Genomic DNA, 16,791 nt, shown 5'->3' on the forward strand with positions numbered 1-16,791 from the left:
GGACTTTTATTTTGCATTCACTACTTATGTTGTATTCGAACCATGGTTATGTAATGACCTAAGTGTCACGTACTATTGTTAATACTTTCTATCCGTAGAAGCACGTTACTTTTGTAAAACATTTGTCGTTGGAAAAACATTATCTTTTTATGAATGCAAAACCTTGTTTTAAAATAGCATATAGTGTTATACCGTGTAATGGACATGTTGTTGATGATCCGTACCATAGAGGCTTTGGACGGGGCATCACACAATCCATAAGGTCGTTTCAGTCAGTTAAGATTAGCATTGGGAGTGGGCATATTAGTTTTGATTAGAATATTCAGAACCTTAGCTTTCCGTGACAATTTAAATAGGCTTTAAAACTAGTTTGATTGAGGTTTAGAGTTCATCTTAGATAGTAAGACTCAGTCAATAATATACCATTGGCTCTGAATATTTGAATATTGCATCCACACTTTTGTTTTACCCATCTATTTACTCCTTAAGTTAATCATTACCTCAAACCAACTTACTTGCTATATGATAGGATTGACTTTAGACTGAATTTGGTCCCACATTATTGGCAATTGTACAAAATACGACCTGTTGCTCGTTATAAGAATATGCAAATAAGTAAATTGTAGTTAGGTCACTCCCTATCGTAACTAAACTATTCATCCTCTTAACCTTCCACATCAGCGCCACATCAACACCAATATCCTATAACTAACTCATAACTAAACACTCCCTATCATGGCTAAAACAATATTCCTCTTAATATACAACGTACAAGCAATAAAGCATCAAGTCCAACAATAAAAAGCACTGGGACCCGCAATTCCTATAACTCATCCGTTAAATCTATGGTGAAAGCGGGTAACTAACGCGGGTAACTAAGTAGTGCCTATGGTTAGTTACGGGTAATGAGCGGGTAATAGGCGGATAACTAACCATACGGGGTGGTCTTAGAGCCCAAGCTAGATATGAATTTAAAACTTTTAGCCACCCTTGGTATCGATATTGACGTTTTGCAATTAAAAAACACTGCATTAAAATAAGTCGCCCATTTATTGATGTAGTATAACTTTCCATACATCAAACACTCTTATAATTAGTTTCTTAATACACCAACGATTAACATTGAGTTGTAGCTCAGCTGGTAGTGGTCTGTCTCTCTTAGCGAGAGGTCAGAAGTTCGACTTTGCTGGGGTGCAACATTGCACTCAATGTGACCTGAAGTATCCACCCAGGTCGCCTTTCGCTTAGTGCGAGACAACGGGGAGGGGGTGTTTTACTGACCATGACCTCAAATTGGTCCGTGTTTCCTCCAAGGCAGTAGTTGGGAGCGAGTTATGCAACTACAGGAGATGAACACGTAAGTGGTTAAGTCTCTGAATGATCCGAAACTAATGTCCAAAAAAAAATACACCGACGATTTTAAAACGTGGAGGATTTATTAGAGAGTCACACATAAATAGTGACTTCAAATTACTGGTCATGAGTTTTCTAATTGCAGTATATATATAATAATTGACGTTATATTCATCATTTGTTTATTTATACTGATCATCCACTTTCCATATATCTGAGCTCAAAAAGGCGTTGAATTAAATTATAATAATAAAAGTTCTACAATGGAGCTCGTGATGTTAATCATTAGCTTATTGCTAATATGCACCCGAACGTCTGTTTCCTCCGACGATCGTCTTCAAGTAGGCATGACAGTAGTTCGCAACGCTGCAGCACTTGACGCATGTAAGTATATAAATATATCGAATCATTATTCTTGTTAGCTCATTATTACTGTATTATTCTAAATTTTTATTTTATATCAATATCAATATGTAAATGTTGTATGTAGTTTGGGACTGATATAGTGATATGTTTGTGTAGATTGTTTAGACGCAAGTTTACCGGCGTATCATATACATAAGGGGTTTGGTCCTGGAGAACGTAATTGGCTTTTGCAATTTGAGGTACTTTTGAATTACTAGTATTAATAATAATGGCCAATTAATATACTTTTTCACACTCCGGATATATATTCTTAATTTAAACCCTGAAGAATGCAATGCACCGAAGACGATGGTCTTAGGGTACATTAATTTACACCAATTTCATTTACGATTTTACTTGAAAAGTATGAATCCAGTAAAAAATGGATGACTTTTTTTCTTATAGGTAAAGTATGGTTGTAAACTCGTAAGTAATTTGCATGTCATGCAAATGTGTATTTTATATTAAACGATTTTAGACGAATGTTTAAACGTTTAAGTTTTTTTATATTCATATTCTTAAACAATTTTGTATAATATAAATAAATATTTTTTTATAATATTGATTTTTATTTGTAAAAATTTAATATCTTCATTCATGGTTAACTTGCATTGTATATTACTGTAGAAATTAATATATAAATGGTAAAATGGTATATATATATATATATATATATATATATATATATATATATATATATATATATATATATATATATATATATATATATATATATATATATATATAAAAATAAACGTAACCTTAAATGCTACGTTTAACATTCATCATGTATTTTTACGTCATGGGATCATGTATGCGGTTACGAATCTAACACCCAAACTAATTATTGTGGATTAATGAGAACTTAACTTTGTTAAAGCATCAAAATATATCATATCACAAATAGGTCGGTTCAGATCGTGTTAATGGACAATATAAATATAGCTTAATAACCTAACAATTTCGGAGTTAAAGATTAAATCTTTTGCATGAGATTTTTGGTTTGTTTGTATTATTTCCCTTGGATAATTTATTTATTTGTATAGAACTAACAATGCCTCTGCATTTGTGTTTATAAAAGCATAGAAAATGTATTACTAGTGTGCTTTAGACTATTTGTATAAATATAAATTGTTATAAGGCCTCCACATGCACCATTACGCCTAATAGCGCATAATTATGAGCAAGGTGGTGGAAGGTGTGCTCGATGGCTCGCATACTGCGAGCTAAAAATCATGAGCTGATTCATGAGCTGAACGCGATGATCACTAGCTCAGTGCGTTTGGCAATTTCTACATTTCTAGTACTTTTGTAATTTTATTACTTCCTATCAAATAATTTAACACGTCACTTCCCCGCTACTTCCCTTCATCACACCAGTGACACCACCTTTGTCAGGTTATTATGTTCCTTCAAAAAAAACCTCGTTACCTTGTCACGTTACTGTCACTATTAGAAATGATCTTGTGATTACCTTTTTGCATAATATCCATATGTAGTAGCGCTAAACTTAAAAGAAAGCTGATATGTTCAACAACTAGGAAAACATGATCTACCTAACTCTTAATTATAATTACCAAAATTAAATAAAAAACAGTATTACAAGACGAAGTGTAGTCGTATCATAGTTCCATATTTTGTTAGACCAACTAAACTAACATGATGCACCTAACATGTGAAAAGTAGAAATAAGACCTTACTTATAGATGTGTAATGATCCCTACATAAATCACATTTTTTTAATCACATCTAGATACTAAATACTAAAAATACTTAAAAATATTGTACTGTATAATATAATGTCTTGAAACAAATTTAATGATACATTATTTTAAGATGTTTAATAGGCTATTTTCTAAATTCTGAGAGTAATCTTTATATATAAATATACTTAATTAAATTACTCTGTAATTGTTTCTCTCACGCCGTGATTGTTAATTTAACGGTAATTAATAATAAAATCTTAGTTAATATCAGTTGTATGCTTTTTGATATGCAATAATGTTTTATTACTACTATCTAAAGACGTATGTTTTTAAACAAAAAAAATACATTTGGCGTTCAGTGGGAACTTGGGATGACACAGTAGATCAGATATAAATCAGATAATGTTGAATTCATATCCATTTCATTTTTCTTCATTCATATCAATATTTATTTAATTTCAGATCATCCATTCATATTCATATTCAATAGATTAATCGGGTTCATAGATATCACTACAAGAAAAATGTTCATTTGTGACGATTTTTTAGTAACGACTCAATATTTAGTCACTAATAATGCTATTTAGTTACCATTAAAAAAGTAATCACTAAATTTTGGTCACTATACCATATTAGTGACCAATCAAATGGTCACTATAGTGACCAATTTTCGTATTTTAGTCTCTAAAAATATTTTGTGACGGATCTATAGTGACGAGAAGTGACCAACATATTTTGGTCACTAACTTGATTTAGTGACCAATTTAGTGTTATTAGTGACCAATAGCTTTCGTCACTAAAGCTTATTTTTCTTGTAGTGTATTGAATATTCAAGAAACATTATAATATTTCCCCATATGTAATGAAAACAAAAACGTAATACTCTGTCCGTCCGAAAATAGTTGTCCAGTTTTGACTTTTCAAAGTTTTCGATTTTCAACTTTGACTTTAAATATCTTTTATATAACAGATGAGGAAAGTTTTACTAATAAGATATACATTTAAAATCCAATCAATTCATATAATTTTTATCACTAATTTTATAACATAAATAAAAATTTGATAAAGAATGACTTTGAAAAGTCATAACATGACAATTATTTTGAGACGTAGCGAGTATAACAAAAGAAAATATAACATGACATAATTAATATTTGTCTAGAAGAACGTATAATCTTTGTCGAAGATAAAACACAATCTGTTAAATTTACCTTTAATCATAGATAATGACAATTTAAATGTATAATTTGTATTTTTATTTGGTTAGATATGCATGTTTATTGTAATATACCATAGTCAATTTATTATATAGTTGCAAACAAAATGTATGTAAAATTATAAATGCGTTTCTAATTGTAAATATGTATGTATATCTAACCTTATGTTTTATTACCATGTGGTAGTGACGTGTCTCTTTTAGTGAGAGGTCAGGAGTTCAACTCATGTGGGGTGCAACATTGCACACAAAGTTGCCCCTTTACCTTTGAATTCCACCCAAGAGTGCTTCCGCACATCGCGTTGCGGGGGCAGTGGGAGGGGATTTTTACCGCCCATGCATTCAGATTGTGCCGAGCTTCCTCCTGGTCAGCAGTTGGAGGCGGGTTATGCAGCTACAGCGAGATGAACGCGTGAATGGTTAAGTCTCTCTGATTGATCCCTTACTACTATTCCAAATGTGTGTGTGTGTGTGTGTGTGTATATATATATATATATATATATATATATATATTGGGTAAAGGGTTACCCCGGTGAATATTATTAAAAAATAATAAAAAGAATAGTTACAACGAAAGCACAATGGCAACAGGCACGCCCTGAAGCCCTCAACGACAACCAAAGGCAAAAAAAAGCCACAAAAACCAAAACACCTAACGACCTACAAACTAGCCGCTAGACATTAACGTTATCCAACCTCCAAATATCTCTAATTCGCGACACATTAGAAGAGTTCTTAAAACTAATTGTCATTAGTTTCAATCGGACGTTGGAAACAATAGCATCAAACACCTGTTTTTCAGTCCGAAATACCTTCTTAAAAATCCTTGAGTTACGTTTCCGCCATAGACCATAAATTGTAGCAGCGAGACACAACTTAGAAACCATAACACGTGCTAGCTTGCGAGCAGCCACGGGCGAAATTCTGTCCACCACAACATGCCAATCGAAAACATTGAGATCCATAATCATCATAGGTTGCATCATCTTCCACACGGACATAGAAAAAGGACATGAGAAAAATAAATGAACATGAGAATCCGGGCCCACTTTGCAGAAGGCACACACCATACTACTCCCATCTCTAATCTCCCAAGCTTTAAGTTTGTCCTGAGTCTTTAATCTCTCCCCCATGACTAGCCACAACAAGAATGCATGCCTGGGGATACTATGAGAAAACCAAACCACATCATACCAAGGAACCTTTGCACTTCTTGGACGAAAAGACTCCCATGCATTTTTAACCGAAAAACCAAAGACGACATCATTGTCCCTTTTCCAACCATACGTATCTGGAATAGTGCTAAGAATAGGAACATTAATAGTACTAATCAATGGATATTTGTCAAGCCAATCGGAAGGCCAAGCGAACCCAGACCCGCTAATGATGTCGCAAATGACAGTTTTCGAGTTCCACCCAGCGCGACAAATGTCCCGAGTAGAAATAATATTGGCCAGAGGACCAATAGGGTCCCACGCATCAAACCACGCTGATACAAGCTTCCCATCACCAACTTGACATACAATGTAGTTACGCAATAAGGGCCGAATGTTCAGGATCTTTCGCCAACTCCACGCGGCATCAGCTTTAAGCACAACATCCCATAAATGACGCGCCTCAAGCTTATACTCATGCGTCCAACGCACCCACAAATATGGGAGGTGATATCTCCAAATATGAATTTGATAGATCCATTTTAGGTTAGTTTCTAGAATTGTCTTTTCTATATTAAACACATAATTTAAGGATAGTTTAGTACATTTAAATGAATCTATCAAATTTATGTTACCAATTTATTGTCAATATTCATATCCATGTGGATATTCATATTCATATCCACATGAGGACTGGGTCATCTCAAAATGCTATGTTACCATATACAATCATGATAAGTGATAATTGCATCACTACCCTTATACGTGATACGGAGTATTTATTTTTGAGATTATCACTTAAATACCCATTTTGTCTGTCATTTTACCTCATAATCCATTTATAAAAAAAGTTGATAATTTGTCCGCCGAAGGTGCAAGGTGGCTCTGCAAGGACGCAAGGTGCCGCTTGCGACATTGCTTCTCGGTGGACGTAAGGACACAAAGTGCCTCTTACTCCTATCAGCATATCATAATCAATATTTTCTTTAAGACATTTTATCAAACACCTTACGTGCACCTTTCGTTTTACGTACAATGGCTCCAACATATATGGTGTACATACATTAAAGCACCAAACTACCACAAACAAACATAATAAGCTGCAATCATAATCATAATCAATAATGTTTTAATGTCAGATCCAACTTTTTTTACATTAAAATGACTAAATGTATAACATAAACCTTTTCCTAGCTAGTAACCTTTACATGATTAGTATCAAAACTAATAAAACGTAATGTGCACGTAATGTGTTTGATGAAATGTCTGAAAGAAAACGTTGATTATGATATGCTAGCAAGAGCAAGAGGCACCTTGCGTCCTTGCGTTCACAGGAAAGCAAGGTCACAATAGCCACCTTGCATCCTTACGTCCTCCTCGAGCAAATTGTAAACTTTAATTTTTTATGGGTAGTGAGGCAAAAACTAAAAAAACTAAAAAATGGGCATTTAGGTATAATCCCTTTATTTTTTCTTCATGTACCTGTAAATAACAAAAACCCTAAACCCTTAACTACTGAAAGTAATAACAACAAAAAACCTTAACCCTTTATTGAAATAAAAAATAAGAAGTTGTGACAAAGAGCTCCGACACCCTTGCTCCGACAAACAGCACCCTTCTCCGGTGATGGCACCCCACTCGATGCTGTGAAAATGCACCCTTGCTCGTTCACCAATCTACACTGCTTTCTTTTTGCTGACTAATTTTTGTTGATAATAACGTTGCTTCTTTGGATTCAATTGAAAAATGGTATGCCGTCGATCTCGTACGCCATCGTATTATGTTATTATTGATTTTATTTGGTTTATATGTGGGTAAACAATCTGAATTGATTCTATTTGATTTTACTATGTTCATATGTAAAGAGTAAAAACACTTCATTTAGTTCTATTATATAGTTTTATATTTTTAATTTGTAGGTCTGCTTAGAATCTTGGAGATGTGATCAGAGAGGGTAGTGTTCTAGGTTAATGTTAATGATTTTGAATGGTATTTTTGTAATTTGTGAAAATGGCCTTTGGTAATTCGAATAGAATAAAGGAGGTTGTTTTTGTTTGTATTTTTATGTAGGATAGTTGATAGTTGATAGTTATAGCTATACTTATTAAATGGTTTAGTGCTAAAGTTGTCATCATTCATACTGTGTATTCAGCATAATAATAATAATAATAATAATAATAATAATAATAATAATAATAAGTAAACATGATTATCCATTTAGTGATTAATGTATTATATAGTCATTTAAAATCCATATTGCCATCTTTATTCATATGAGACTTAATGAAGGAAAAAGTAAACAACCCTTAAGTTAAAATTAAAGCGATCCAAGAATTGCAAATGTTATACTGACTCTACAAGTCTGAAATGATTTACCGATGCGCAACGTACAACAATTGAACAAACACATACACCATTGATACAATACCCCGACTGATAAATGAAATCCAAATGAAGCCACCAAACCTCGAGAGCAACAGTTGGATACTGAGATCCGGTAGCCAAAGGCACTAGTTTAACATCCCTTTCAAGGAAACCACACCAACCGCCAAAACACACCCCCACATGACAGCCATCAAAACCACAATGACCTAAAAAACAGAGACAGAAAAATTCGCTAATTAAGGAAGCGGCGGCAGAAGGGGTGAGTTTTGGAGTGCTTGGGTGTGAATGATATGCCTCTAAAGGGCATCATTACTGGAGTCTGATAGCTAATTCATAAAGTCATTAATCATTACAAATTTCTAGTGATTTAATTGAAAACATATTAATAAGTTTTGTTTTTGGGGTCGTTGATATATGCACCATATATACTAACTTGTAATGATAGGGTGGTGGGTGGTGTAATGATATCGAATCATGTGCAGAGCGAGCCAAAACTCGTCGGGGTTCTACACGTCTAATGAACAAGCTAGCTACCTTTTCAGGCATTCTTAGTAACAACGCAACTCGCAATCCAGGTATATATATATATATATATATATATATATATATATATATATTGGTTTCAGTTTTTATCACCATCATTTCTAGCTTACTTCAGTTACTACCTATTAGTACAAGTCGGATTGGATCAGCTTAACCTGTATAATCTTTTTTCATATCTTAATTTAACTAGATTAGTCATCTAATTTTGTTGTTTATAAGGTATTTAAGAGGTTTTGTCCCTCTAACTAACTTTGCTTATATTTTAAAATTGAAACACTTTTGTCATGTGCATTTAAATATTTTTATATTAATATTATGTTCTTGATCTTTCATGCCCGTTTTAGCACTAATAAAATTCATATACCTGTATATATACTAAATAAAAGGGGTCAAAAGTTCAAACGAGAACTACAAAAATGGCGAGAACTGCGAGAACTTCTAATTTACAAATATTTTTACATGTGAGTAGATTGAATCACCCATAAATATTGATGGAGAGTAAAAATGAACATAAAATAGTTCGAAAAAACTTAAATTTTACATATATAATCATTTATATAGTTTCTCGTTCACATGTGCATATTTGTTTTGTAAACATGTGAACCTTTCATATAATTAACAATTTAACATGTAATTTGTGATAATGAACATATGTTTGTTAATAATATGAACATTAATTAACATTTACATGTAATTTGTTGCTTTTGAAAGCATAAAAGTAATGAATTTGAAAAGTTCTCGCAGTTCTCGCTTTTCTTGTAGTTCTCGTTTGAACATGCCCCATAAAAGGGTGGACTTGTATAATAAGGAGTAATATGTTTGTGAATATATATATATATATATATATATATATATATATATATATATATATATATATATATATATATATATATATATATATATATATATATATATATATATATATGGCAGGATCAATGGGGAAGTAACCAATCGGGGGGAAGCAAAATTTTTTTTTCATCGTTTTTTTGGAATTTTTTTTCAGGGATCAAGATCACACGAAAATATGAACATTTAAAAAAGACACTTCGTGATGAATGTTATTATTTAGGCGGATGATCGACAAAAATAACATTCAAGATAATATTGATCGTGAAGAATGTTAACGTTTTTTTTCATGTTTTGCGAAGTACTTTTTGTCAAAATTTAGCCCGATTTAGATTTTAGGGTTTTGGGTTTAGGACCCTAAACCCTAAACTCTAAACCGTTCTTGTTAAAAACTCAATCTAAATTCTAAATCTAACCCTAAATCTAAACCCTCAAAATACGCTCGAAAAACACGATAATTGTTATATATTGATTCTTCGAGCGTTTTCCCGCCAAAATAAAAACATTTATCACAAAGTGTTAAATGTTCATATTTTCATTCAATCTATAATGTTCGTGAACAAAGTTTTTTCAAAAAACGAAAAAATAAATAAATTTTGCTTCCCCCCGCTTCTCCCCAATTGGTTACTTCCCCATTGATCCTGACATTATATATATATATATATATATATATATATATATATATATATATATATATATATATATATATATATATATATATATATATATATATATATATATATATATATATATATATGTTTTCATATCTTGATTGAAGATATATTCAATCAAGAATTAGACAAAGAGTATATATATATATATATATATATATATATATATATATATATATATATATATATATATATATATATGTTTTCATATCTTGATTGAAGATATATTCAATCAAGAATTAGACAAAGAGTATATATATATATATATATATATATATATATATATATATATATATATATATATATATATATATATATAAGGGTAGGATCAAGGGGGAAGTAACCAATCGGGGGGAAGCGGTGGGAAGCAAAAAGTTTTTTTTTTCGTTTTTTGAAAAAACTTTGTTCACGAACATTATAGATGAGATGAAAATATGAACATTTAGTAGAGACACTTTGTGATAAATGTTTTTATTTTGGCGGAAAAACGCTCGAAGAAGTAATATATAACAATTATCGTGTTTTTCGAGCGTATTTTGAGGTTTTAGCTATTGGGGTTTAGATATTAGGGTTTATAGGGTTTAGATATTAGGGTTTAGAAATTTAGGATTTAGGGTTTAGATTTAGGATTTAGATTGAGTTTTTAACACGAACGGAAACCCTAAACCCTAAACTCTAAACTCTAAATCGGGCTAAATTTTACTTTACAAAACATGAAGAAAAAAAAAACGTTAATATTCTTCACGAAGTGTCTCTTCTATATGTTCATATTTTCGTGTGATCTTGATGCCGAAAAAAAAATTTAAAAAAAAAACAAAAAAATTAAAAAAATTTGCTTCCCCCCGCTTCCCCCCAATTGGTTACTTCCCCGTTGATCCTCCCCTATATATATATATATATATATATATATATATATATATATATATATATGTTTGCATCCAGACAACTGTAAGCTTACACTAGAAAAAAAAAACTAACCTGAGCAGATTTTTACAACTGGAATCGCGTAAAGATTAGATACTGCGACGGAGGTTCTTTTGCTGGGGATTCTAAGTTCGAGAATGGGGTATGTGAATACACAGAGTCATATCACAAACAGTTAATTATGATTTACTTTTATTGTCATCTTTTTAAGAAATTACAGTACTTGTTGTAATATATATATATATATATATATATATATATATATATATATATATATATATATATATATATATATATATATAGGGGCAGGATCAATGGGGAAGTAACCAATCGGGGGAAGCGGGGGGAAGCAAATTTTTTTTTTCGTTTTTTTGAAAAAAAAAAATTCCGGCATCAAGATCACACCAAAATATGAACATTTAGAAGAGACACTTCGTGATGAATGTTATTATTTAGGCAGGAAAACGATTGACAAAAATAACATTCTAGATAATATTGTTCGTGAAGAATATGAACGTTTTTTTTCATGTTTTGTGAAGTAAAGTTTAGCCCGATTTAGAGTTTAGGGTTTAGGGTTTAGGATTTGGTGTTTTGGGTTTATTCCATAAACTCAAAACACCAAACCCTAAACCCTAAACCTAAACCCTAAACTCTAAACCGTTCGTGTTAAAAACTCAATCTAAATCCTAAATCTAAACCCTAAATCTAAACCCTAAACCCTAAATTTCTAAACCCTAATATCTAAACCCTATAAAACCTAATATCTAAACCCTAATATCTAAACCCCAATAGCTAAAACTTCAAAATACGCTCGAAAAACACGATAATTGTTATATATTACTTCCTCGAGCGTTTTTCCGCCAAAATAAAAACATTTATCACAAAGTGTCTCTACTAAATGTTCATATTTTCATCTCATCTATAATGTTCGTGAACAAAGTTTTTTCAAAAAACGAAAAAAAAAAAAGTTTTTGCTTCCCCCCGCTTCCCCCCGAATGGTTACTTCCCTCTTGAACCTACCAATATATATATATATATATATATATATATATATATATATATATATATATATATATATATATATATATATATATATATATATATATTCCTTTTTTATCATGTAACTCTGAAGTACAGACATTAAAACTTTTATTCCGAGGGCAACGGATTTGGCAAGCAGTGATTCAAGAACTTGTGTCAATAGGCTTGAAGTCAGCTAACAAGGTATATATGTTAGAAAGCCCCATAAAATATTTCATCATGATTTTTCTTCATCTCATCTTATGAAACAAAACAGGACATAAAAAAGTTACTAAAATTTTCAGGCTTTGCTTTCTGGATGTTCAGCTGGGGGTTTAGCAGCCTACTTGCATTGCAATAACTTCAAAACTTATCTACCAGCTACTACAACTGTCAAATGCATGGGTGACGCCGGATTCTTCATGGACGCGTATGTTCTAAACTTTGTTAACTCTAAACGTAACAATATGGGTGGGTCCAACATGTTGTGTAGTCAATCAAAACCTTTTTCTGACCGCTTTGTAACTTTTTCTCATTAACCAATTGATTGATGTCTGTGGTAATTCATACATGATGAAATTTTTTGTTTGTTTGTATACAATCATACTGATTTTCTTTGTACGTATATAACAATTTATTATGAGGCTGTAAGGATTTAAATGTATTATAATTTCTCAAGGCTTTAAGCCTATCTCAATTAGTTTCACTAAATGAGGTCAGATTCTCACCTCCGTTTCTTTCTTTGGCATTTTCCGCCTGTTACTTCAACTTATTCTTTGTATTCAATCTTCCGGTTGCATGCAGACAAGACATCGCCAAGAACTATACACAAAGAATATTCTATCACAATCTTGTCACTCTACAGGTACAACCAACAATTGAATAATTGGTAACCTGACAACACTTGGTAAAAAATTACAGCAATTTTTTTTTTTTTTTATCATAACAGGGAATAGAAAAGAACCTGGATAAGGCCTGCACAAGTTCTATCAGTGATCCCAAACAGGTGATGTGTATTTCAACTCTCTTCTTTCTGTTTGAATTTCTTAACATTTTATTTTATTTTCAATTATTATTATTATTATTATTTGACAATTTTATTGTTAGTTGCTTCATAGTGCTTCTTTCCACAATACTTACTCAAATACATCACACCGCCAGTTTTCATCTTAAACCCTGCATACGATATATACCAAGTAAGCTAGATATATATCATTTATTTATTATGTACAACAACTATTATACCATACCATTACGAAGAACATTAACCCATGTTTAGTACTACAGTTTCACCACATATTAGTTCCACCATCTGCTGATCCACGTGCAGTTTGGAAAAGTTGCAAATTGAATCCAACAGCATGTCGTCCTGATCAAATTCGGGTTTTGCATGGTTCATAAACTGTTTTAATACTATTTTTTTTTTTTTTTTTATTACTGAAGAGTAATCAACATCTACTTACCAGTATATGTAACATATATACGTATTGTAAATGTTACTATGATTCTTTTAGGTCTCAGAGACGAGATGCTAACAGCTTTGAAGTCATTTCTATCGGATTCATCAAGTGGAGGAGTTTTTATAAATTCATGTTTTGCTCATTGCCAAAGTGAGTCACAAGACACTTGGTTCGCACTAGACTCCCCAAAAATTAATAATAAGGTTCGTCATCATTAACAAATCTTAATTTGCTTTTTTTTTTGTGTACAAATCTTCTTTAATATAGAATAAGTGGTATAAAAAGTAAGTAACTATTTGTCAAAATTAGACGATAAAGAGATTGACTTTTGTCGATATCTTAAAAGGACATTAATTTTGAATTCGTGACGTAAAAGGATTTAAGTTGATGAAAAAAGTTCAAAACATTCCATTTCTTTATTTTGGCATTTTTCGCCAGTTTTAACTTATTTAGACTTTATACACCATGTATATATTTAATGTTACTTTTTTAGTTGACAAAAATACTATATAAATAAACAATAACATTATTTGTCAGTGTTTAAATCCTAAATAATGTTTATGTAGTATATCTGCCTAGTAAAAATTCACATATTTGATAAATATATGATGTATAGAGTCTACAAAATCGATCAAATTTTTTTTACCTTTACTTGAATACGGAGTAGAATATTTTGGCAATTTAAATCCCTTTATGACAAAATTGTCATTTTAGGTCATCGACAAAATGTCATATTAACTTTATTGTCAAATTTTGCCAAGATGATTACCTTTTTCAGATAATTTTCCCCCTTTTAATGCTACGTAGTGTTAAGGAATGAAACCCGTCGGTATAACTTTATTATAGCCCGATATATATAGGGATACAAGGACACACATAAACCCTAAAAACCCTAATGGACCCAAGCCCACAATCGGATTTGGGCCAACCTAATCCGTCTAACACTCCCCCGCAGTTCGAGCAGCGAAATCGTGAAAGCTCGGACTGGAAAGAAAACACAAATATCAAATAAATAGTAATAAAAAAACATAATATATTTTTTTTCTTGATTTGTTGCGCCGAATAGACCGATATTCGCTGGCTTGGTTACGTATGTCTTGATGGCTTCTCCTTTTCCGTAGCTTTTTTTTTTTTTTTTTTTTTTTTACGCCGTGGCTTGTGCCTAAGGATCAAGTACCACTTTCGTATGCAATTTCTGTCGACGATAACAATATTCTTCAACGCTGCAAACAAGAATTTTGACTATATTCTCTTTTTTCGTGTTTTTTTATTCCTCTTTTTTTTCGGGGTTTGGAACCTAGTCAAGCTAGGCGGCTCAGCCTCACGCCGATTATTATGTTACTATGGTGGTAAACGTAACAAAATATGGAGTAATAAGAAAAGAAAAGTGTAGGTTGTAGGTTTAATTGTTGCCTTAGATTCCTTGAGAATACATCAGAAGATTTTTGGGAGACTAGATGTAAAAATTCCAATAACAAATATTTTGCACGAGGGATAGAAAAAAAATAAAACTAGATATCGAGTTACCGCCGTACGTAAGTGAATGAATAAGGGATTTGTGAGTGGATGAATAAGAGATTAACGGTGGAAGACGGCTCATGCTTAACATCATATTAATAAACTAACTGAAATAAACAAATTAAGATCCCTCCGGATCAACGACAAATTAGTCGATGACCGGAGGATAACAAGTTGAAGCGGAAGCGGTAGGTCAGAGGATTAGAGAACCCCAATCTCATACCATGTTAAGGAATGAAACCCATCGGTATAACTTTATTATAGCCCGATATATATAGGGATACAAGGACACACATAAACTCTAAAAACCCTAATGGACCCAAGCCCACAATCGGACTTGGGCCAACCTAATCCAACTAACACGTAGTAATTACTGTAATTTAGTTTGTGTGTTTTTTTTTTTTTTTTTTTTTTACAAAAAATGTTATGTTCAACCTATCTGATGTATACAAAATTTTTCTGAATTGTAAATGTGTTTTGACTTGATGGAATGAGCTAATCATTTTCAACCTTAATCCAGAAAATTGCAGAATCAGTTGGTGACTGGTACTTCAACAGAAATATTTCTAAGCAGGTTGCTTGTCCTTATCCATGTGATAAAACTTGTCATAATCAATTAGGCGAAGGCTCCACCAGCGATTAGTTAGGTATATATAGCTGATGACTTAGATACAACCAGCAAAAATACGATAGAAATTATATAATGCATATATAATATCGGACGTAGTGTAAGTGACCGATATACATCATGATCGAAAAGGAACTTGGGGACTTCTGGAATATGGTTAATTAGTTGCAGCATGCAGGTAGTGTAAGTGATCGAAGTGACCCATATACAAATTGGAGTGGTAGTTACTATTAATAATAATTACTAAATACTTGCAAAATAGGATACATAAATTAGTCCCTACCATTTCTTTTCATAGCAGAAGATGTAAACAAAGACGTATGTACTTGTATAATTCATTCCTCTGTTGAAAAAAACAAATAGTAGATTGTATAACAATTATACCAACTGCGACTCAATATATATCCATTTAAGAAATCATTCTAAGGCTGTGTTTGATAAAACTTAATTATTAGCGTTGAATGGTTCATAATCTGAATGATCAAAGTTTTTGACTAAACTTGATTCTGAATGAAAATAAGATGTTTAATAATCATTTCGAATGAATGATACGATTTGCGTAAAATCACATTATTAACGTGTTACATAACCAAAAAGTTCAATATACTTGTTTGTTAAGTGTTTTGGATATGATTTAAGAAAGATATTACATAAAATTTAGGTGTTTAATAATTAAAAAGTGTCTCAACTCTGAATGTCGAACCATTCAACATCATTTGTCATTCAGAATTCGAAAACAAACGCGTTAAATGCTGCATGCAGGTAAACAAACGCACCATAAATAAAAAAAAATAAATGAGGAACTACACAAAGGCTCGGTTGGTGCGAAATTGCATGTAACGATAAACATTTAAAATAGTAAAATAAGGATCTACGGAGTATATGATAAGCTTATAAAAGACAATAGTTCCCTAGGTCGCCTTTGGCTTAGTGCGGGGCAGCGGAAAAGGGGTTTTACCGGT

The 16,791-nt window shown here is 31.9% G+C and overlaps 1 protein-coding gene across 1 annotated transcript; it reads left to right on the forward strand.

Annotated features, from left to right (window-relative positions):
* Positions 1-1,616: 1,616 nt before the first annotated feature.
* Positions 1,617-15,844, forward strand: LOC139895651 (pectin acetylesterase 9-like). Its single transcript, XM_071878177.1, has 12 exons — positions 1,617-1,737; positions 1,876-1,958; positions 8,665-8,794; positions 11,266-11,345; positions 12,341-12,427; positions 12,529-12,653; positions 13,028-13,088; positions 13,173-13,229; positions 13,342-13,419; positions 13,511-13,616; positions 13,738-13,886; positions 15,722-15,844. Exons 1-12 carry the CDS (start codon positions 1,617-1,619, stop codon positions 15,842-15,844), a joined length of 1,200 nt encoding a protein of 399 aa, XP_071734278.1.
* The last annotated feature ends 947 nt before the right edge of the window (positions 15,845-16,791 follow it).

The sequence above is a fragment of the Rutidosis leptorrhynchoides genome, chromosome 3, assembly GCF_046630445.1.
Source record: "Rutidosis leptorrhynchoides isolate AG116_Rl617_1_P2 chromosome 3, CSIRO_AGI_Rlap_v1, whole genome shotgun sequence".
NCBI lineage: Eukaryota > Viridiplantae > Streptophyta > Magnoliopsida > Asterales > Asteraceae > Rutidosis > Rutidosis leptorrhynchoides.

Bases quoted from the DNA above. Each gene is read 5' to 3' on its own strand.
- LOC139895651 (XM_071878177.1), top strand. From the start codon at position 1,617: ATGGAGCTCGTGATGTTAATCATTAGCTTATTGCTAATATGCACCCGA. The intron at 12,428-12,528 runs GTATATATGTTA...TAAAATTTTCAG, and splicing joins GCTTGAAGTCAGCTAACAAG to GCTTTGCTTTCTGGATGTTC. The intron at 13,230-13,341 runs GTGATGTGTATT...GTTGCTTCATAG, and splicing joins CTATCAGTGATCCCAAACAG to TGCTTCTTTCCACAATACTT.